The sequence below is a fragment of the Branchiostoma lanceolatum genome, chromosome 11 (genome assembly GCF_035083965.1).
Source record: "Branchiostoma lanceolatum isolate klBraLanc5 chromosome 11, klBraLanc5.hap2, whole genome shotgun sequence".
Lineage (NCBI taxonomy): Eukaryota > Metazoa > Chordata > Leptocardii > Amphioxiformes > Branchiostomatidae > Branchiostoma > Branchiostoma lanceolatum.
In genome coordinates this window covers 10754657-10778053 of record NC_089732.1, presented here as the reverse complement: position 1 = coordinate 10778053, position 23397 = coordinate 10754657, and the positions used below count along the sequence as shown (strand labels likewise).

The following is a 23397-nucleotide window of genomic DNA, read 5'->3' as shown; positions in this document are numbered from 1 at the left end:
ATCTGTTGTTTTTCAGGTACAGAAGGAAGACTTTGCAGTCTTAAGTGTGAGAGAGGAGAGCAGGCTTACGATGTGGCCAACCATGAACCCTGACCCACATCTGTACAACTTAAACATGCCATACAAGTCAGATCCCACTCACCAATGGGGGTTTGACAGGATGGTGTGATAAACACTTACCAGGTAGAGAAGTGTAGCAAGGCTGGTATTGAGAACAAGGTGGACTCTGGTCCATGTGCAGGGGTTGCTATGTAACAAAAGCTCTTAAAGATGGGGAACATGTGTACTTTATGACGGTTAAACACACGCATGGCAAAGTTTGGGCCAAACTGTGGTTCATCACTTCCATATTTTATGCTGTATATGGTCAACACCTACAAAAGTAAACCCTCAACTATAATGAAGTTTACCAGCCAGTACTTAATCAATCCTTTTCATTCTGCCTACTACACCAAAGTTGAATGGCACTCAATTTTCAAGCCATCACTTCACTTAAATGATTTCTGCTGTCAATGTGCCTACAACAATGCTCTTTAGGCCCAGACTATTCCATGCAATACTATAACTGATCATTAAAAGTACACATATTCCTCATGTACTGTTTCTCTATTGACACTTTTCAGTCACATAAAATGAGAGAGAGGTACTAGAGTGTTGGTATGTCAGCAGAAATAACTGTTTTGTAAGGCTGGATGGCTGAAAGAGATATCCATTGAGGTTGAATCTTATTTGTATGGCAGACATCTATATTGAAGGATGCAGATTTTTGACACTTCATGTGTATTAAACTGCACCCTGGTATCTTTCGAATCTTAAAATTAGCATAACATGAGAATCTTCTTCTGGTCCAGAATAATCAACGAATGTTCTCGAATGAAAAGTATTCCTTTAAGTACAGTATTGGTAGCAAATGTTCAATTCTAAACCACAAGTAAGGTTAAGTATTGTAAGTCTATTCTTTAAGTAAGTTAAGCTTTATGAATGAACAGTAAGATATTTCTCTTTGGGTAATATTCTAGCACTACTACTAGTAAGTACTTTTGTCTCAACACAGAAGTGCCCCAAAGGCATTTTTAAGATGTAGCTAAGCCATTAAGATATATGGGAAAGCTAGGAGAGAAAAAAGTGCAGGTCTGAATCTAAATTAGTCATCAGGCTTATTGGCTGACCTGGTCTTTATTTTCACTGGCATTCAGTTTGAAGCTCAGTAGAATAAAGGTAGGATAAGTACAAATACTTTTCATTTGTGTAAGATTTTGGACCAGAAGTTGATGCTCAGTTCTAATGAAAGAATTCCAGCTTACCTGGACATTCAGTATTGATTCTCTACTCTATACAAGTGATGTCCATAGGCTTACGATAAATGAGTATATGGTATTGCACAACTTTATGCTGAAGTACTTTTAACTGGATATGCAGGATAGTCTTAATATTGTGTATTAGAATAAGGTACCTCTGTGCATGGACGAGTATGTACATTGATACCCCCAGTACAGTGGAAAGTACTACAGTACCAGCCAAGGCATAACTTGGCCCATAACTTTGTGTGTTGGTATAGCTAATACTACTACTACAGCATGCACAGTAAAATCAGTGACTTGTAAGTGGTTAGCTTAAGTATGGACAACCTGTACGTCCAGTGGTACGTTAAGCTAAGACATAGTTTGGGAAGTAAGATAAGAACTAGGGGAGGTTGTGCCATTATGGCCAGGATAGGGGTAAGTCAGTGTAATGCTGAGATGGTAAGGTAAGCTACACTTAAGTCTGTTAAGTTGGGTACATCAGGGTTGGGAGTTAAGACCTGGGGGGACTCCTTGTAATGGTGGTCCTTAATCATAGTGCTTTGGCATTCATTCATTCATTCACTCATTTCCAAGCCTCATCGGAAAGCATCTCCCATTTGTTTGAGTTGTACACTTCAACTCTCTTGTGTTTTTTTCCTCCTCTTTCGTGTCCCACGGACATTGTGTGTCTGCCTACATGTACAAGTGCTACACTTGTTTGTTTGTTTTGTTGCATTTCGCTGGTGTAGCCAGGGGCGCGTCATCCTTCCAACTGTCATTCTGCCAGACCTGTACTGTAGTATGTGTGTCCTCGGCCATGGTGATCCCACCTTTTCTATTACGTGGCCATTCCCTGTTGAAATCCTGGCTATACCAGTGTGTTTGTGTCTATGGGGGTTACCATCGAAACCTCCATGGTTATGTACTGTGTGTGCAATGTGAACATGTTGCATACAGAAGTCAGTTGTTTGACCACTGAACATGTAAAGAAAACATTGGTGCTATCGGCAATGTCGTCTCACTATCACATACGTTCACCTCCTCATGACTGAGGTTCCCATACATGGACATGTAATTCTCCCTCGCTGTTAATCAAAAGGAACAAAACTGTCCACCGAGGCAACAGTGCTTTTAGTAGGCCTCTTTTACTAACTCTATGTCTGTCTCAAAGATGTTTCTGTGGTGTACTGTATGTTGCAATCCTAGCAAGGATAAGGATTGTAGATCAGCAACAAGTAACATATGCTTTTCACTGACCACTCACTAACAGGCAAGTCTTGGGCGCAAGTGCATAGTGATGACATCCAGTGCAAAGGATATGTAGTTGTTGAAAGAGTTTATTGTCTTGCCACTAATTTCTGTCATTCCCTGATGCAATGAGAAGTTGAGTTATGATGGTCAAAGATTTTTTCCGACACATTCTCTTTGCATGGCAGTGTACTTCAAACCAGCGTGTGTCAATGTGCAATCGTACGGTACGGTTAAACGTGTACTTAATTATTACAGGAGCCTGCTCTGCTTGCTACCTCGTTGGTCCCACCTTCAAATTTACCAAGCCGGCATGTCTGCGGGATGTAGGCTAGAACTCGTTAGTCTGTAGTCAGCATGGATCTGCTGCAGGGCCTGTAGCTTGTGACAGGCGGCCAGAAATTTACATTTTATAAGTCGGGATGCTAAAACTGCTTGTGGAAATAGCCAGTAACAGAATTGACCACTGAAGTAGAATGATTGTCTGTACCATGACATTTTATCAGTGTTAACCTCTCCTATGTTTCCCACACAGTCTTGTTTTCTCTAGCCTGAAAATGTTTTCTTTTGACAGCCAGCCAGATTCTAACATTCCTTTCGAGTAGCTTCAGAGAATTAAAACTGGGGCTCGTATAAGGAGCTGGTCACTAGCATGGTTTATAATCCTGCTTTTTGGCTTAATCAATCCACAACTTCTAATACCTCTTAGAAGGATTTAGTAATGATTTTAAGCAAAACTCAAAAGGGAACATGTCTCAAATAGCATCTTTGTCCCATGGGAACTTTTCACTTTGGGAAGACCTGTACTAATCCATGACTAACACTAGTACTAACCCACAATGGAACTCAGCTCTGAGTTCACTAACTTCTAGCTCTGATATGGACAATTTGTTTTGTATCCTGTGCATGTACTTTGGTGATGCATGAAAACAGTTGTAACACAGCTTCAGCAGTTCCGTGATGGAAGTGTCTTTTGAAGTAGCAGCTATTGTTAAACCCAGCATGTAGGGACAGGAGTTTCCTTGGGCCAACCCACTGGGGAAGTGTAGATCTGATGTATGGGGTACCATCCGAACAACATTGGAAACAACAACTGTAAAATCTGACAAACTGACACCTTGCCAGTGGATTTGAGACCTTGAGAACCCGGGGAGACTCCTTTGTTGAACGGGCAGGACATGTGTTCTGGAGTTCTTGAAGTGCGATGCAAAATTGATGGTTTTGGTAACAGTCCCTGCAGCAGTTTCACGTGACGTGGGACATAGCAATCATGACCCATGAAATCCACTCCAGTCTTCCACATGTGTATGTATGAGTGTGTGTATGTGCATGCGTGTGTCTGTGTGTGTGTATGCATGAGTTGCTTTGTGACTGACTATGGGACCAAGTTTTGTGTGATTGGCCAGTCTTGAGCATGTCGCAGTGGGCTTGCTAGCATGTTCAACAAGCAATAAGGTCTGACGCTTGTGTGAAGATTGTCTGACATGATGATGGAAACATGATGCAGTTGTTGTTGAATGTTGGACATATTAAAGCTCCTCTGCCGTACTTGTGATCAAGATTAACTACAGGGGATTCCTGCAGAATGCTGTAGAGGATCGCCTCTATTTTTGTATGTTGGTTGTTGCAGCTTGTTGCAACCGTATAAACTCAGCTGGTCTGCAAGTTTTGTATAAATTTTGTTCTCCTTCCAAAAAATTCTTTTTCTCACCTCTTTCCCTCCCTCTTTCTATTCTCTTCCCAGATGCTTGAGTATTTTTGTCAAGTTGTCCACATTTGTATGAAACCTGGGGCCACCAAAGTTTTAGAAGTAAGATTAATATATATAATAAGAAGTTGATTATTGTGATAAGGTATTTTGTAACGGTAAAGTTGTAAAATAGAGTATGAATAGTATGTTTATGTACAATGTACATTATAGGATGTTAAAAGTAAGAAATAAACCATTTTAGAGTACTTCTGTTTTCTGTGTGATCCTTGATCTACCATCACTATCAGTGGTTTCATTCAATTATTCACAACAATCTCCTTAATTTAGTATTACACTGCTACTCACTAAAGCCAATATTGTATAATATCTATAAAAGATATAATTTGTGGCTCCAAATACCATATGCATGTTAGAGCAGTACACAAAGCAAAACTGCAAGAATTGAACACTATCTACAAGTACATATGAGCTGAAGACAAATCATCTTTAATGCAAGGTACTACGTGTACTTTTATTTGAATCGATGTACATGTATAATATAATGTTCTACGCAACATCATTGTCAGAGGAAAACCACACATGACAGATTTACTGAAAAGCAACTTTCAACAAGGATTCTCTTCTGAATTGATTTTCCAGGATATTGGCATTGTAGAACACATAATCAGAATGATTTACTCCTCAATTTGTGTGGTTGGCAAAACCTGAGTTTGACATTATGGCGGTATACACTACAAAATTGAGCAGAAATTTTGATTTAAGATACAGGTATGAAAAATTCAAAACAAATCTACTCTGTTTCAATAATTTTACTACCAGTATTTAACAACAAAGAAAAGCTTGCCAACCCTAAATTCAAACAATGAAATACAAAGCACTTGAATGTTACTGTAATGTTCTTTTCCTTGTTATATTTGACAAAAATTCCTTTCTGAAACCTTTACACAAGCTGGTCCTCTAAGGCTTTTCTGCAAACTTAAATGTTTCCTTCTACTGCCGGTGACATGGTTAATGTTAAGTATCCTCTATCCTGTATTACATAGTTGTAGGCAGTTTGGAAGATGTTTTGCTGGACTTGCGGACACCAGTCTCCAGGAACTCCCTCTTCTGCAGTAGGTACTCCTGCTTGCACATCTCATAGAACTCTGGGTCCTTGTAACTGGGGGGGAGGAGTTAGGTGGGTTGGTCATTTCTCTTGCCAAGATATGAATAACAGTTATGAATCCTCAATGTAATCAGGGCTCAAAATACCCTCCTGCAATATATAGCCCCCTTTCCCAAAACTTGATATGGCGCCATTGCAAAATCTGCTCTTGTGAGAGCACAATCCGGTAGGAATGTGCATGAGTTGGGCAAAAACCAAACATTGTAGTAACGTTACATGTTTATCTTCTAATTGGAGCCAACTCACACATGTTACCCCCAAATTGTGCTCTAGCAACAACAGAGTTTGCGATAGCTCCTGAGTTTGGAAAGCGTTCTATTCAGAAAGATGTTTGAGGTTGAAAAAAATAAATAAAACACTTGCAATATGTCACACTAGAAGAATAGGCTCAGGTTTATCAATCCCATACTGCTTAAAACATAACCTAAACTCATGTTCAGGTCTGGATTCAGGTCCAGAGGTTCAGGTTCGAACCTAAACGTTTTTACAAGTCCAGTTCATGTCCAGTGTTTACTAAATATAACTCTCTCTCTATATATATATATATACATATATATATATATATACATACACACACACACACACACATACACACACACACACACACACACACACACACACACATACATACATACATATAAAGAATACAAAGATGACCTACTATTTGGTGAGGCAGGCCCTGAGTGTTGTGTTCTGTTGTCTACACTTCAGCACCATGCCCAGTCCACTGTCCTTACAGCAGTCGGTAAAGTCTGCACACAAACACACATTTGGGTCAGGTTTTTCAGATAATACATTGGTAGTATAATACAGGTACTCAGTCATTTTGAACATTATGTATTGAAAAACTGGTTATTTGTACATCGATCCATGGTAGTACAGGTACACTTTAATGCTGTCAAACTGAAGGGCTGACTTATTCAGACACATATACATATGTATAGATAATGCTTTCACTTTCAGACATGCATGTCAAAACTGAGCCAAAAAAATTTCTATTAAATCGATGCAGACTTTGGGTAATTATCGACCTCCGGATCCTTATATAAATGCATTGAGTTTGATACAGCAAGGACAATATGGATACAGTAACTTAATCATTTAAACCATGCACAACTGTGACTCACATTACAAGCCCAATTTATACAATTTCACACAGTAAATTCTTTCATCATGCACAAGTTATTTCAGAGCACAAATGTTGAAACTGCCTTTAATCAGAAATGGGGCCTTAATTTCCTGAAGGTTGACAATACATGTACAAAAAAGTTGTACTGTAAAAAGGGGAAATGTTACATCAGTCTTACCCTTGACCTCCTGGTGACATCTTTCCTTCGCCTTTGCTCTCATCATCTTTGGGATCAGGACGTCTGTCTCCACATGTCTCAGTGGGGGCTCAACTATCTCTACAGAAAGGGTTATGAAAACAATCGTACTGCGTCATAAAATCGTTAGCAATGAACAATTGCAGGTGTGGTAAATTAATCCATAATTTTTCCATAATTTATCATTGTTTCAGTACTTAGGATGCTTTAATATTAATGAACAAATCAGTTGCAATGCAATATCTTATATAATTTTCGTATGTAACATTCAGGAAGACTCGACCCTATGCCATAACCTTACCAGTTTCAGTGGTCATCTTGTGGTTGTTTTCGTTCTTCCTCTCTGCCTCAAACGCGCTCAACTTCAAGACAGATTGTGTTTCTCGTCAAGATGATGATAGGTACCTCCTCAAGACCTTAGTGAGATTAGAACAGAGACTTATACCGCGCTAAAGAAGGTACAAACAGATAGGTTGAAGATTCTGTGTTGTGTAAATCGCACGTCCCTTCTCTGACCTCATTTGACCCCCAAACCAACGAAACGCTAATAATCTTCAAAAACCTGACAATAACTCTCCTAGTTTTATCCAATATACAGAAATCCTATAATTCTATTACATATTCTGAACTTTTCATATGACAGAAATAGGACAAATGTGTTTGTTGTCAGAAATTATGTGTATTTCTTCATTCTCTTTTTTACATTTGGGGGCCATTATATGACCTCTGACATATACCAGAGTGCAACGGGGGAAAGTGTGGAAACGGAGAGTTTGAAGTCGAAATTTTCACAATTTCATCGGTAAAAACAGTCAACAAACAGATAGTCAGCTTCAGCTGGCATTGATCGGTGGGTCTAAGGCTCCTGATAATCACTAACAACAATTTAAAGGTTTGTACGCTCTTTTGTACGAATGTATAGTACTGAAGTTGGGGTGATGGGGAGGGGGGCGATCGGAGAAGATGACTTGCACGTACGATAATTTGTCCATCGACGCCACTATTCCCGTTCTAATACGGCATGAAGCAGAAATGAACTAGAAAATATTAGATGTTATAAATCTTCACGCTAATATTAATCATATCCTGTAATTTAACCTATTTTGAGTTAGTTATTAACTGTCTGTGTCCATGTTATTTAGACGTAAATGTACAAAGCATGCCTTTAATACCAAATTAATTTTATTATTTTGTTTTCTCTTACTGGTAGATCTTCGTCTGAACATGGATCGTCTTTTACGTCTTGGAGGTGCCATCCCTGGAATGGGAGGGGTGAGTACAAACTAGTGATAGTCTGGAGAGGCCATCATTTCTTGTTCTTGTTATAATTGTTATAATGTTTTGTTTAATAGCATCTAGAATTTTGCTAGACTCAATCACAAGGTTTAAGTTCAAATACTCTTAATTCTTTCATTATCGCATAATACACAGTTTTATACATGTTTAGATCTTTCTGTGTATCAACTAGTAGTAGTACAATTTCTTTGCATGAATTATCTGAGACATACATGTACATCATGTACAGTGTTTCCACCAGAGGGGCGTCTTCCCGTCAAATGACGGCCTTATGTCGCTTTGGACGGCCTGAACTCAGACATAGGCCGTCCTCTTTAAAAAAAAGACAAACTAAATGCCGAGAAATCGGGGAAAAAATACGAGAGGTCGGCATAATTTCTTTGTTTTTCTTTGTTACTGCGGGCGTGGGGACGCTCTATATCGTTGGACATTCACACTCTTTTGTTTGTTGCTATTGTTAAGCTTGCGAAGAATTGATGTCGGTGCCTTTGGCATACGGTGATCTCATTAAAAACCCGTTTTTCAAGACTCAATCGAAGAAAGTCATCGAAGAAAACAAGGAAAAACGTAAACAAAACAAGAATTTCGCCCGTGCATTTCAGCCTCTACGTCGTGATTTGCCGCGATTTGCCGCGATTCGCCATCATTTCTCACCGTATTCGACACAATATATATTCCTTTGAATGTTTTTCCGTGAAAATTCTCCATATGTACCGTAGATAAATCGTATTTTTCGCTATGAATTCACATAAGTCATGACGCTCGCTCGAGTCGCAACCTGCCCCGTCCCGGGCCGTCCGCCATGTTTTTAAGCTCATTGATATGCAAGGTTCTAAGCGCTGATTGGTCCGCGTCATAAAACCTGTGCTCTGATTGGTTGACGGTAAGATGTCACGTGACCACAGGGCGGGAAAACCCCTTTACACTTCAAGCGTTTCTGGTCAATATAGATCGCATTTTGTGACGATTGAAGCAGTATTATAGCGACCTTCGTAACAAATTGATTTTGAAAAATTAACAAAGTCTTTTCTGATCACAGCATTCAGTTACTTTTCCTGGTCAATTAATTTTCGCGGTACGGTCAATCAATTTTCGCGGTACGGTCAATTAATTTTCGCAGTACAGCCCTCCCCAAGTGGACGGCCTCTCAGTCGTGATCTGGCGGAAACACTGATCATGTATGATTTCAGTGGCTAATATATTACAAAAAAAACTTTTAGATAGCTTGTCAAATACCATGTACAATGTACTATGAAATTGTTTAAGGAACTACATAGAGAATAATGTATCAGCACTTACTTAAGCAGCTGTCCAATATAGGATGTTATAAGATTCCATGTTTTTGTCTTCAAAACATCTACTTGAGCTACAGTATGTATGTAGTACATTTATGTCATACCTGGGCCAGGATAACGTTTGATATGGCTGTTCCAGATTGGTCTATATTTTACTGTATTGCTTGTGCTTCGGAGTCTAATCCATCAAATTATGCCAGCATCACCGTTGTCGAAAATTGAATTCCGGATGCTAACGTTGGAATTGTCATTGTTATACACACACCCACACACCCTCACACACAACTTACCATTTATATACTATACACATGTATCCAAACTCCAGGGTACGCCTCCAAGTGATGCACCAGCAGTAGACACAGCAGAACAGGTGTACATCTCATCACTGGCCCTGCTCAAGGTTTGTCTCTAATCATCAAATGTGTTCCAAAAATGTTGTGCTTCATTTGAAATATCATCACTGACACTAATTGAATGTAAGATTTATGGAAGTTGCCATTTTGCTCAGATATTATGTTAGTATAATATGTATATCTATTCTAAGGCTATATATAACTGTAATGATTATATTCAATTCCATGCTTTTATTAAGACTTGATGCCCGATATTGGCATTGTGTTAGCATAACAGTTAGGCTGTTTGGCTCAGAAAATAGAGGTCCTCTGTTTGAGTCCCCTGACATACCACCAATGTTGTGCCCTTGGGAAAGGTACTTTACACAACTTTCCTCACTCCACCCAGGTGTAAAATGGGTACCTGACTTCAGTTGGGCAGGTAAAAGGCTCCGCCTTCAATTCAGTTCAAATACCATGCTCCAGACACAGTGGATAACAACCCACTACCCCTACAGCCTCAAAAATGCTATGGGACTGCCTTTACCTACCTTTTTTACCTGATAAATATGATATCAGCTACTAGTATACAGCTACGTACTTTTCAAAGGGGCCAAATTGCTTCTACAGATCTCAAAGCCAAAGACAACATTCCTACCTCGACTTAAGAAGATGTTATGGAGCGAGCGTAAATGTCATAAAGATTCTTGGTTGATATTTCTAACTGCAGATGCTGAAGCACGGGCGTGCAGGTGTGCCCATGGAGGTGATGGGTCTGATGTTGGGAGAGTTTGTGGATGACTACACCGTCCGTGTCATCGACGTCTTCGCCATGCCACAGTCTGGGACGGTCAGCCTGCTTTCTTTGTTTATTTATTTCCACAACAGATAAGCATCATCATTAGATACATACATCATCATAGAATTAGAATACATACTGTTTATCATATATAACTGTATCTCACATATATAACTGTATCATATATAACTATATTTGTGAATACTATTGAGGTTTTGATTAAAAAAACTAACTGATATTGGCAGCTTTTGAGACAATATTTAAATGAGTTACAGCCAATGATCATTTTAAACTTCTCCCTGCTGCCTAACTCTGTAACCAATAGAAAATGGGGTGCTAAATGGCTACTTCAGTGTGCTAAAGCTTAAAGTGTTAACCTATCTGTTGTTCACAGGGAGTAAGTGTGGAGGCTGTAGATCCAGTGTTCCAGGCTAAGATGTTAGACATGTTGAAGCAGACAGGCAGGTGGGTGGATATATGTACATATATATATACTATGATATATGCATGTACATATGATGATGATGATATACATATCATATAGGAAAGATGTGGAAAGGGTCTACTCTAACGTCTGCATTGTCCATCTTTGTCTGCTTTCTTTTTGTTGAATGTTATTGTTAAGTCAGTACAAAGGTGTGAACTTAATAGCACTGTTTTTCTGTATGTTCCCCCCTCCCCACCCAGGCCTGAGATGGTTGTTGGGTGGTACCACTCCCATCCTGGGTTCGGCTGCTGGTTGTCGGGCGTCGACATCAACACACAGCAGAGTTTTGAGGCCCTGTCGGAGCGAGCTGTAGCTGTGGTGGTGGATCCCATCCAGAGTGTCAAAGGAAAGGTTGGTATTCAGAAACATTTATTTTTGGAGGGATTGATTCTCAGTTAGGGATCACGCGGAAGATCCACCATACACACGATCAATTGCTTAGCGTCAGAAGGCTTGCTGCATAAAGAAGAAGCCTGAGACAAAATGTACACACTGAAACTTAGATAAAAAAGAAGAAATGTTTTGAGTTATTGACATTTTGTTTCCTCTCCCAGGTTGTGATTGATGCCTTCCGACTGATCAACCCAAACATGATGGTGTTGGGACAGGAGCCTCGACAAACCACCTCCAACCTGGGCCATCTGCAGAAACCCTCTATACAGGTCAGTAGGAAAGGATACTAGCAGTATTGTACTGTCTAATTCTTATGGGGAAAATAGCCTAACTATCCTTCAGTTTATTAGAGTTGAGATAATACTATAATTCCATAGTTATAAACAAAGATATAGTTGACACTTGTATCAACTGCCATCAGATTTTTTCAGATTTATGGCAACGTTTAAACAATAAACATAGAACCTGAAAATACTTAACAAGAATATTAACAATTGAATTGTATAGAGGTTAAATACACATTGGATATTATGTGTAATTGTTTAATTCTATTGTTCTTCCCTGTGTGCCATAGGCCCTCATTCATGGATTAAACAGACACTACTATTCCATCTCCATCAACTACCGTAAAAATGAGCTGGAGCAAAAGGTTTGTCTGCCAAATCTTCAACACCTTTCAACAACTGTGTCACATTAGTACATACAAGTACATGTTCTAATGTGACACAGCAAGTATATGTGTGTGTTGCATTGTTTTATTTTCTTATCCTCTTTTCCTTTGCTGTTTTCATAAAATAACATTGACTATGATTTTATCAAAACATATGTAAGACTAATGAAGAAGGTAACTCTGACATACCCTTGGATTATCTGTACATAGTCGACACAGAATATATCTTGAGGATTTTTTCATCAAGAGGTTCTTTGTGTAGCATGCATAGTCCAGTGGTTAGGTTTTGCTTACAATAGTTACATTCTACTTTATTTTATGTGGTGCACCCAAAAATGTTTTTAGTGCACCCAATTTTTTAGGTTGGGTGCACCAGTGCACCTATTCCCAAAACTGAATTTCGAGCCCTGGGTCCACTGTTCGTTGTTCTTGTTGGAAAAGAGCTAGGAGAATTTCCCCGGTACAATGAACCTGTAAATGATGCACAATGTACTTAGCATCTGTCTTCTCTGTCACGGCCAATGGAAGAATAGCTCTTCAGTGAGCTAAACTGGTTCTTGACCACTTTCATATAACAGGAGTGTGTTTGTTTCAGATGTTGCTGAACCTACACAAGAAGTCTTGGATGGAAGGTCTGACACTACAGGACTACTCTGAACACTGCGGTCTGAACGAGAAGACAGTACAGGAGATGTTGGAGCTGGCCAAGAACTACAACAAGGTATGGAGTCACTTATCTATCCACACATTCATTCATTCATGTACTCACTCACTCACTCACTCACTCACTCACTCACGCACTCACTCACTCACTCACCCACACATTCTTTCATGTACTCACTCATTCACTTACACCAACTGTCACTCACTCACTACCAACTCCCACCTGCTCACTCACTCACTCAATCACTCACAATATTATTATTGCATTTGGAGATATAAGTATAGAACTTGAAGTTGATAAACTGTCATCATATTTCAAGTGCTCTAGTTAAACTGTGTATTTAACTGTTTGTAGGCTGTAGAGGAAGAAGACAAGATGACCCCAGAACAGCTTGCTATCAAGAACGTAGGCAGACTGGTGAGTACAGTAACTGTTGTTTTTGTTTATATGAACACTCCATGTAATCCACATAGTAATACATTGTCATATTGTAATGACAGCTTCAACAGGAAAAATTGTAAACAGACTAGAATTTCATATCGTAATGACAGCTTCAACAGAAAAACATTTTCTGCTAATTTCAAGCAATCTGTAATGATATATGTTGAGGTTCAAATTCTATGTGATGAAACTTTTGCATTCTGTATGGTATTTAAGACTGTTGAATACCAGACATATTTTATTATGATTTGCAAATGTGAGTCTAATTTTGTGTGGTTCTTGCTGTTTACAGGACCCCAAGCGCCATTTGGAGGAGCATGTTGATGTGCTGATGACATCAAATATTGTACAGTGTTTAGGAGCCATGTTAGACACAGTCATTTTCAAATAGTCCTCTCCAAGCTTTAGTTTCCATGCAGGGATATGGTCAGGCCCATCTAACAAGGTTGTTGGCAGCTACGTATTCCTGTATCTATCCACATTGGTATTGTTTCACAGATGACAAACCTTGGTTCTGGAATATTAGAAATTGGAATATTTAACTAAATAAAAGTGTCTACTTTAAAAAAGGGTTGATACAAGAATGGGAAAATCTTGAAGTTCAAAATTGGAATCAGATTGGAACCAGGCCTTGTTTAGTATTGAAAATTGCCTCCACTATATGATAGAATTATAGCTATTTACTGAGTCCACTTGAGTAACGATTCAGTTGACAGTTGAGTCAATCAGTCACTACCTATAACTGGTTATGTAACTTTATACTACTGGCTACTTTGTCAAAATAGGTCAAACCATTTCAAACTTTTCTTGTAGCTGTGAAGCAAGCTCTTATTAACAGAAGGCAATGTTTATTTTATACAACATGTCGAGTAAAAGACATTAGTAGACTGATCCCAAAGCCTCACCCACCTCTGTCAATACTTAGAAATAAAAAATACACAAATTTAAAGGCAAATATATGACGGACATGCAGCCACTCTTTCATTGGTCTAACTGCTAATTGCTAAGTTATCATTGGTTGAACTGCTAATTGTGATAGACAGTCAGGATCGGTCTATTCCAGCATTGCCATTGGTACACCCTTCTATACTTATATCCTCTCTCTTCACTCCTCAGCCATCAATGAAGTCATACTAGTATCTGTTAAATGCTCTTAGTCATCTTACACAGTTACTATTTTGCTAATACTAAATCATACTTTGCACTAATCACATATGTACACTTATCGGGTACGCATGTACAATGCACGAGAGTTACTTGACAATGGTAAATACTTGTGCTGTTATACCATGGGAAATAAAGTGATCCTTTCTTAAGACTTAATTGTGCCTGTCGTCTTCAATCAGATACATGATAGTTTAGATGTATTCAAAGAAGGTTTTGTTTGGAGAAAGGAGGCACTGATATCTGTGCAGTTTCAGTGCTTATTTGTTCATGTTGATGGTCTGTGTGTATGGGAAGGATATACAGTACTAGGGACTAGTAGACATTTATAATACTTGATATTACCTTGTACCAAAACGAGTGTGGCAATAGAACAGAGTGCAGTCTTATTTACTATGGACCCGTTCATACTTGCGTATACTCAAGTACGTATGAGTTGCGTCCTTAAATGTTTTTTTAGGTAAAGCATTTTTTTTGTTTGATAACCAGGCTGCACAACAGTGGGTCAGAGGTAGAAAACAACTTCTGCCCCCCAAACTTTACCTAAAAATGTTAATACGCAACTCATACGGAATTGAAGTTTGAATGATTTTATGTCTAGCATCATGAAATCAAGAGCGTCATGAACAAATATGTCCACCAAATTACAGGATATTTGAGTCCCTGTGCCAAGAATTTTCCTGAAATGCACAGATGTTTTTTATTCTGTCACAGCAGCAAACCCCAAGGGAAGTACATGCTCTGTGCTAAGTAAGTTTACAGAGATGATATCCCCTGTGACTCAGTCCATTTCACAAAAGTCACTCACAATCAGATTTGAAAACACTTCATATGTTACAGATCAGAATAAATGCCCATGCTGCTTCTATTTTCTACACATGGAATCAATCAGACTTGATACAGTAGATCTATACTAGGCTTCCCTTTTTTGTTATAAAAGGCTGACAAAAATTCAAATGGAACTGTACATAAAGTGCTACAATATTTTAAGACTGGGAATTTGCTATGATGCTTTATGCTAGTTATTAGCCTGGGTGCCGTATTAGTTAGTTTACCGGTGCGCCCATACTCTCCCAGACAATGGTTCTTGGTAGAAAGTGCACAGAAATTACAACATTTTTCAGGCATTTACAAGCTTTCAACAAGGCGGATTACATGTAGTATTAGTGCTGCATGTTTCATAACAAAAACTGATTACACTCGAACATCTTTGTTTCTACTTCCATCAGATACGTTAAAACCAAATATTGTCTTCTCGTAAAAGTGATGTATTATTCCCAAGCTTGAGCAGACGGTATGCACAATTTTTGAGACTGTTTACCACATTTTCTGTCTGTTTGCTCATGTTCATTTTGCTATCAAAACGCGGTGTGATCGGTATTTGTATGTCATGAGGTTTGACATGTATTTGATCTAAACGCGTTTTTCCATGGTCAAGCATTTGCCTAAGATCTAATATCTGGTGTAAGTTTCAAAGGTCTAACAGTTATCAGGCTCCATTGCCAAGAAGTAGAAACACTGAGCGGCCGACAGAGTGGCAACAATAATCAAGAAAATACGATCCAAGACTAGAGCTGCCATCTTACATTCCTCTAGCTCATCCTCCGCATCATGCTTTGCCTTCAGGTATAGAGTGAAACCACGGCAAAACTTTGCGATGTCTTTAACAAGATGGTCAGTAGTGACTTCACACACACTGTTACTACGACTTATGAGAGCGTCATGTTTTATGAAAGTCTCGTTCCTCGGATCTGAAAAAGACACGCAGAGTTTTTTGCGTGGTTTGCTGACTCCCATGCCAAGCCGAGGGGCGACCTTGTCGAGCAAGGCGCGGCGGATCCGAGGGGACAGCAGGCGTGAGGGCAGGGTGCAGTAGGACAGACGAGTGACCAGGATGGTGGCCAGAATGGTCAAGCTAACCAGACCAGTGGTCATGGCGAAGAACCGCGCTGCAAGAGAAAATGATTCGTGAAGTTTCATCGACATCGAGTTGGTAAATCACTTTATATCATTAAGGTTCTACGTACATAAGCAATACCAATTAAGTGCAAATGTTTTAGGCCACAGCAAGTAAATTTTATGGATGACATCAGCGCTGTCATTAATTTTTGCCTGATTTTGAAGAAAGAAACAAGAAATTTCCCCCCTCCAGAGATAGTCTGATTGTACTTGTAGAAGTGACACTAATAGCCATGATGGTAGTTGTAGAAGTGACACTAGTGTGGTAGCCTTGAGTGTACTTGCTAACTTGGTTAAGTCAGGTACTAGTTTAAAACACTAGTGTCATTTTGTGCACTTCTTGAATACAGTCATAAGAGATTTGTTGGCTGTGATAGTCATACCATGTTTTGTCACTGCACTTTTTATTACAACGTTTATATGGTGTCTATTTTGAAAATCTAGCCATCTTGGTTTTTTATCCATCTTGTTTTTTGCCCTCTCGCATGAAATGTGTTGTCTGTAGAGGATGTCATCCATAGGATTTACTTGCGGTGACCTTAGTACTAAAACTGATGCTTACACAGCAGTGGAGTTGTGGTGGAGGTGTGCGGCAGCTGTTGGGCCACCACTTCCTGGAACAGGACGAGCGACAGCAGGATTGTGATGGTGAACCCCAGCCGTTCTGGAAAGGTAATATGTGAATCATAGTTCAGTTCTATTCGTACAGTACGATTAGGATTAGTCAGAAAGTAGTGCCAATAGTATAATAGCAGGTTCATCTTTGTAAGAAATGAAATGAAATGAAATGAAATGAGTTGAAATTTATCACAAATGCAACGGCAAAAAATATATTCTTGCCTTTACGTTTGTGCCAAATTTCAACTCATTTCATACAAAATTAATAGTCTATCATACCATTGGTACTACTTTCTGACTCCCCCTCGTACTGTATGAAAAGAACTGATTAACGTCACAGCTCTGGTTGTTGAATGGAAGACTAAGGAAATACTCTTTGTGGAATATTTTGGACCCACAAAATCAAATCTATCACATTGAAACTGTTTGTTGCAGTACTTGCATGCTTGTGTGAGACGTTTCCACCTGGATGAAAATGACTGACTGACTGACTACGTATGTGTGTGAAGATATGGTTTGCTTTTGGTGTTCTCTTTTTATATCATTTTCTTCCACACTCTTACATATGAACTGAACTTGTACGTGTTGCACAAAAAATTTAAGAAATGGCTAATTACAAAGAGAAAATTTTCTTGTTTTTAATTGTGAAACAAACTAATGAACATTACTAAACAGCTTTTAATCGTGAAAAAAAACTGATGAATATCAATGAACAACTAAACTAGCTATGAGGTAAACCTGTTACCTCCACAGTCAGCTGGAATGTAGAACGCTGCGATGTTCAGAACCATGAGAATGACCCACGGCTGGATCATGTTGAACTTGTAGTAGTTGCAGCGACGCTTAAGTTGTAGTCGAACCTTCACCTTTGCATAGGTAGCGTTGCCACCGTAGCTGCGTACCTGCGACGATGTAGGTTGAAGTATTGTAGATATATACACAGAGCGATCACTCTTTTAAGGGGGAGGGCTAAGCTTAGAATTGAAAATCCTGCTACTCTATGCTAAATACATATCATAGTCAAGTTCTCGCTTGTTTTACATACGTCCATCATAGTTCAGGGCTCTCCCACCGTTTGCAACTCGCGCCGTATAATGTACTCGTCTAATGATTGAATTAGGTAACGTCAGTCTTCTACATTTCCCAACTAGTATCAATAGGGCTTTTCGAGCTGGCTTTTCTGAAGATGGATTTCGAGGAATTTTCTGAAAAATTCGAGGGAAGCGACGAGTTAGTAGGCTTTGAATTCGGAAAAATCCTCGAGATCTATCACCTTGAAAGCCAGCTAAATTATAAATTTACCCCTCCTTAATCTTCAAAATGCCTCTTGCCTTTTTAGTCAACACTCACTCAACAGCTCACACATAAATGTTTCAGAAGTACTGAGACGTCGCTTATCTTTCTCTATTTGATATGAACCATGGTAATGAACTTCATTGCATCAAATGTGTCAATTTTGCACATTCCAAATTGGTATTAAGAAGCAAAGAAAGCCCTTTGAAATAAGATTATGTAGGTAGCAGAGCATGCTATAATGGGAATACCCTCTCTCCCAAATGTAAGGGCTGAAATAACATGATAACATCATTCTAGGAGGGGCAATCAAAAGTGTCACGTAGGAGATCAATGAATGATAACTTCATTAGCCACTACCAGCTTAATGTGTCTTTGGGAGGCTCAAGCTGGTGTGTTACGCCGAATGGCACTTAAACCGGTTATATAGATACAGATACAGATAGTCTTTAGGTGGGGATACAACTGCGTCGTTTTAGAGTGAATATTCAGATATAGGCACTTTTTCTACAATAATTTCACCTTCAACTAAAGCACAAGGAAACTGAGAAGGGCGTTGATACAAATCAATGATAGAGTATTTCGACAAATATTTAAACACTGCACACTGCAAAAGAGTTTGCCAATCTGTATTTTCATCAATCATAGAGTCAGGATGGATTATAATCAAGCTAACGTTAGTGTTCTTTTGAAGGCCTTGCACTTTTCTAGATGCTGAGTTATGTATCGTTATACCAGTTAAATGCTTACGTGATGACTACACGTTCTGTGTAAAGAAAAATAGCAGCATACCTCTCTATGGATCTCACTCTTTGCCAGTAGAAACTGCTCGTTTTCCTGGTACTCCGATGTGTCGATCTCTCCCGGTGTTATGTCGATGCGGCTGGTAGGGTGGACCCAGGAACCGAAATGAAGCTCACATGTCTGTTTATGGAAAAAAATTAAGACGACGATATTTTTCAACTTAATGTTTTTCAAATTGAGGAGGCATATCTGAAATAAGAGGCATAACATTTTCATTTGATAAGAGCAGCGTACATAGTTTTATATCACGTGTGTACGTGTCCTGGGTATTGATTATACATTTGTAGGAACTACAACAACTATCTCAATAAGTGTTTGATTACTACTAAATGTTGTGCCATACCAAACAAAACGTTGTTTATATCGCGGTAGATACCACAGTGTATGATTCATATCTGACCAAAGACACAACGGAATGAACAGGTTCTTAAAATAACATTATGCAAGATGACTGTGGGATGATAGTTTGCTTCATATGGTGGATGAATTTCCCGTAACTGTACTTTCTGTTTCTAAGATGACGTGAGGGACAAAAGCTTCAACATTCTTTCCATAAGTTCCAAAGTACCTGTTCGTCAAAAGGGAAGAGACTGATGTCCATACTACAGGCGGACCGGAAGATTCCCGGCTGCAGCCATGTCGCATTTCCATCGCTGTCCAAAACCACGTCTGCCACTTTCTTCAGACCACCAGCCTCTCCGTGGACACTGTAAGGTAATGGATGAAAAAATATTTAATTTAGTTTTCATGAGTAACTGGTGACACTACAAATATAGACAAATATGTCTAATCCCGGGAAAATCTCTGAGTACATGTGTGTGTGTAAGTATACTACATGGATGAGTTCTGATATTATATATTCTGTTATCTCTGTTATGACAATACGGTAATGAATCTCTATATAGTTTCTCTTTTGATTTTGATAGTTAATAAGTATCCTAAGGGACGAAGCGGTTGTAGGCGAATTCTAATATCCATAGTATAGATTAATTCTACAGCATTCAATCAAAATACTCATAGAGGAAGTCGACTTACTTGTTGTAGAGGAATATATCCGGTGTCCAAACATTCTTCACGGGCAGAGCTAAGGTCTCGATGCCGCCATGATTCGCAGGATTCCATTGGAGGAAATCGTCGTGCCATGACTGAAATATATTTCTTACGATATCTCTTCGTATCACAGTGTGTAAAAATATGAAGTAAAACAGCGTTCAGACAATCTATGCATTTATCAACATCAGTGTTAACAATAGTAATATAACAACAGAGCCGATGAGACTGTTACAATTGCGTAGAGAGCGATGATTTGCTTCGTGTTATATATGGTTTCTCCATTCACGCGAAAAATAAGAAGAAAAAGACGATGGAAAAAATCTACCATATTTGACTCTGGATTCTTACAAACACTCACCATACGCAGCCATAGACGCGTGACGAGTGTTTGCTCCGAGCCACGCTGCAGAAAAAAGTATACTAACGTTAACGTTATATCACATAGTATCAGTTACCAAGTATGTATAATTTTCCTTCCATGGCATAGTCTGCTTGTTTTTTATCATGATAATTATGACATCTAGAGAAACGAAATCCTGGGTTTATACTTTATTGCTCAACAATCCCACATGGTGCAATTTATGGCATTAAATTAATGGCATACTACAAGGCTAATCCATCCTACAATTCTAACTAAAAATATTATCGATACCAGGGTTACAATATACAGTAGTCATGTATGGGTAATTCTGTCTCGCTTTTGAATGATTTATAGAGAAATTGACCCATGTATGTGGATATAGGGGTCGGGCATTAGCCCGGAATTACCAGTTCCAGGATCTGGTGAATCGCCACGCCGAAGAGAAGGTTGATGGCCGCTGACGGGTCGGCGACAGGGAGCGCCCCGGCCCCGAAGGTACTGTAGTTCGTCAAAAGCGCGTCTTGGAGAGACATCCTCGTGCTCTGGCAAAATGCTGATGGGAAAAAGCTTGGAGCTAAATAACACAAATGTTTCTATAGAAACCGCTGATCTATCTACCTTGCCCCCCCCCCCCCCACAGGCTGTCTGAAAGGAATTCTTCACGCACCAGATACATAAGAAATCACGACTATTTATCTTACAATATTCCGCCAAGAAATTACAAAATGCGTATAGTTTGAATCTTATTAGTCTTAGAAATGAAAGGGAATGTCAACCACAACGCAATGAACTAGATACTACCATACGATTTTACGTAACACAACAACTGTTTTCAAAAACATACAAAAACCGACATACCTGGTAAGAAATCACGTACGATCAGTAACGTTAGAGTAGCAGTCCGGAGTGTTCGCATCATGACTAGGGTCAAGTGTGTATTCCCACGAACAACATATATCTACATTACGTGCGCGGAAATCGCATTAATGTAAGCCAACATTAGCCTGTTATGCTACATCTAGAAGATAACGTCTAAACGGCAAAGTGCCTTACTGGGATTATATTCGAGAAACAGTACAGGAAACTATACAGCGTGGCAGCATCCTAGCACAGACTATGTTGAGAAATGTTCGTGGAATTAAAGTAAACGTGACAATTTACAACACCTCTTGCCTTATGATTCTTGTCATGTTATAAAAACTCACGTTTTCTGCGTTTATTCCTCTACAAATAACTTCAATGCTGATTGAATCCCCTACAACGGGTCCCGTGGTAGCCTTCATAGCAGGCTTCTTGCCTGGGCTGTTTTTGTCTTTTCATGTGTTGGTTTCTAACTATATGATCAGTTCTGATTGTCACAGGGCTAACAGTCGCCCAGCCTAACGTTTATAAACCAGGTACAATCAAAACTCATATGGAATCAGGGAACAGAACATTATCAGCCAATAGGGGCCTTTTATAAACCAGGTACAATCAAAACTCATATGCAATCAGGGAATTATCAGGATATAGGGGCCTAGTAGGAAAGGCCTGCTATGGAGGCTATGTCGGGGATGACTAATACGAAGGCAAGAAGTTGCTCCCGAATTCTTCATTTTCGGGCGATGACCGGGCACATGTACCACACTCATTTCATTACTGCATTAGAAACTGTCTCTAAGTACATTAATCTGCTGTGTATCGCCTCCGTAAGTGCAGAAAATGTGATTATTCTGATCTACTGCTAGCATTACGGGCAATAGATCTATGTTTATGTCACTTTGTATGGTGTCCCTTTGGATGGCCAATAATGTTTCAGAATTTCAGTTGAAGAAATCATCTAGCCACGACTATATATAATGTATTTGTGTACGTATTTATGATGCGTTTTGAATATTGTACCATCGCACATCGATTTTCACCAGTTTTTTTTTAAGAAAGGAAAGTTATGGCAATTTGTTACACCCTCTTCCGACACTGGATAACATAATGAAGCGGCCTCCTGAAAGAACAAATAAAGAACTTAGTTTGTTTGCTAAACCGTACGCGTCTTCTGAAACAATAGAACCTACCTAATCTCCAAGCAGATGTTGGGGTGAAACATCGTCATGTTTTCTCGAGTGACAGCCGGGCTTCTTTGAAACTCCCTTACTCCATATACGCAGATGAACAGTTGTAAAGGGAAAACAGATAATGTCCACTTATCTAATTAACCTACTCATTACGTACAGGAAGTGATGTATACTTGGCTATACAATGTAGGTGGCGCTTCGACGGACGGTCAAGTCGTTACGTAGGCTCCTCGCGCGTCGCCTAATAACCCATCAACAACGTGTCTTTAAAAGTCTTAAAGGTAATTTGAAATGCACATGAAGACCTCTCGACCTATCTGAGAAAGTTTTCACAGGCTTTCAGCCTAATGTCCTGTATATTTTCACATTTTTACAAGTCGGGACATTATACCTTATCATAGCCCAATCTGCAGTACCGCTTCCGGCCGCGACCAAAAAAGTGGCAAAGACGACCGTCAAATTGCCAAATTTTCGTCTTTTCGGGAATGGGAAAACCGTGAAAGGCTCGCAAAGGGGTTTGATTTTGTGAGGCTTATTTGACCTCGTTTCCAATAAAGTGACCATTTAAAATCAATAATGACAATATCAAAGACATTTCGCCTACAAAACAATGGTGTATTAGGCCACAACTGACATGTTCCCTTCTTATTCTACCAATAGGAAGAGGTTGAGTGTACAACTCCTGTAAGTTGTCACATTCTGAAGGGCTATCATGTCCACATTTTAATACATTTTTTGAGAAAAAAGACGGCGTTGAACCTATGCAGCGGTGTTTCTGTTTGTTAGCCTATCAATGGATTCAATTTTCCTTTCGGATTGCTGTAAGGTGTGTGGATTATTTGAAGGTGCAGTATAAGCTTGAGCGCCGGGGGAGCTGCTTCATTTTACACGATTTTATCTTTGTTTTGATATGTGTTACAACTTGGTGTCTTCATTGTCATGCGTTTGTTAGAAGGTGCGATTGACTTGTTTTATAATCATATTA

The 23397-nt window shown here is 39.2% G+C and overlaps 4 protein-coding genes across 7 annotated transcripts in view; 2 read left to right on the top strand and 2 right to left on the bottom strand.

Annotated features, from left to right (window-relative positions):
* LOC136444737 (transportin-1-like) overlaps positions 1–4487 on the top strand; it is a 30213-nt gene extending 25726 nt beyond the window's left edge. For all 4 annotated transcript variants that reach the window (XM_066442446.1, XM_066442443.1, XM_066442445.1 and 1 more), the window contains exon 26: positions 17–4487. The gene's annotated coding sequence lies outside the window, so the exon portion shown is untranslated. The remainder of the gene's footprint in view (positions 1–16) is intronic.
* Positions 4488–4727: 240 nt separating this feature from the next.
* Positions 4728–7265, bottom strand: LOC136444739 (COX assembly mitochondrial protein homolog). Its single transcript, XM_066442448.1, has 4 exons — positions 7034–7265; positions 6715–6813; positions 6069–6159; positions 4728–5401 (listed from the first exon to the last, which is right to left on the bottom strand). Exons 1-4 carry the CDS (start codon positions 7047–7049, stop codon positions 5278–5280), a joined length of 330 nt encoding a protein of 109 aa, XP_066298545.1. The 5' UTR covers positions 7050–7265; the 3' UTR covers positions 4728–5277.
* Positions 7266–7452: 187 nt separating this feature from the next.
* Positions 7453–14432, top strand: LOC136444738 (26S proteasome non-ATPase regulatory subunit 14). The gene is made up of 11 exons (XM_066442447.1): positions 7453–7624; positions 7943–8004; positions 9649–9723; positions 10386–10505; positions 10849–10919; positions 11142–11292; positions 11496–11603; positions 11909–11983; positions 12600–12725; positions 13023–13085; positions 13402–14432. The coding sequence occupies exons 2-11, from the start codon at positions 7957–7959 to the stop codon at positions 13498–13500; spliced, it is 936 nt and encodes a 311-aa protein (XP_066298544.1). The 5' UTR covers positions 7453–7624; positions 7943–7956; the 3' UTR covers positions 13501–14432.
* Positions 14433–14788: 356 nt separating this feature from the next.
* On the bottom strand, positions 14789–21394 carry LOC136445430 (neuronal acetylcholine receptor subunit alpha-10-like). The gene is made up of 9 exons (XM_066443441.1): positions 21220–21394; positions 20769–20914; positions 20359–20403; positions 19983–20092; positions 19516–19654; positions 18936–19067; positions 17596–17752; positions 16795–16896; positions 14789–16222 (listed from the first exon to the last, which is right to left on the bottom strand). The coding sequence occupies exons 1-9, from the start codon at positions 21278–21280 to the stop codon at positions 15753–15755; spliced, it is 1362 nt and encodes a 453-aa protein (XP_066299538.1). The 5' UTR covers positions 21281–21394; the 3' UTR covers positions 14789–15752.
* Between the last annotated feature and the right edge of the window lie 2003 nt (positions 21395–23397).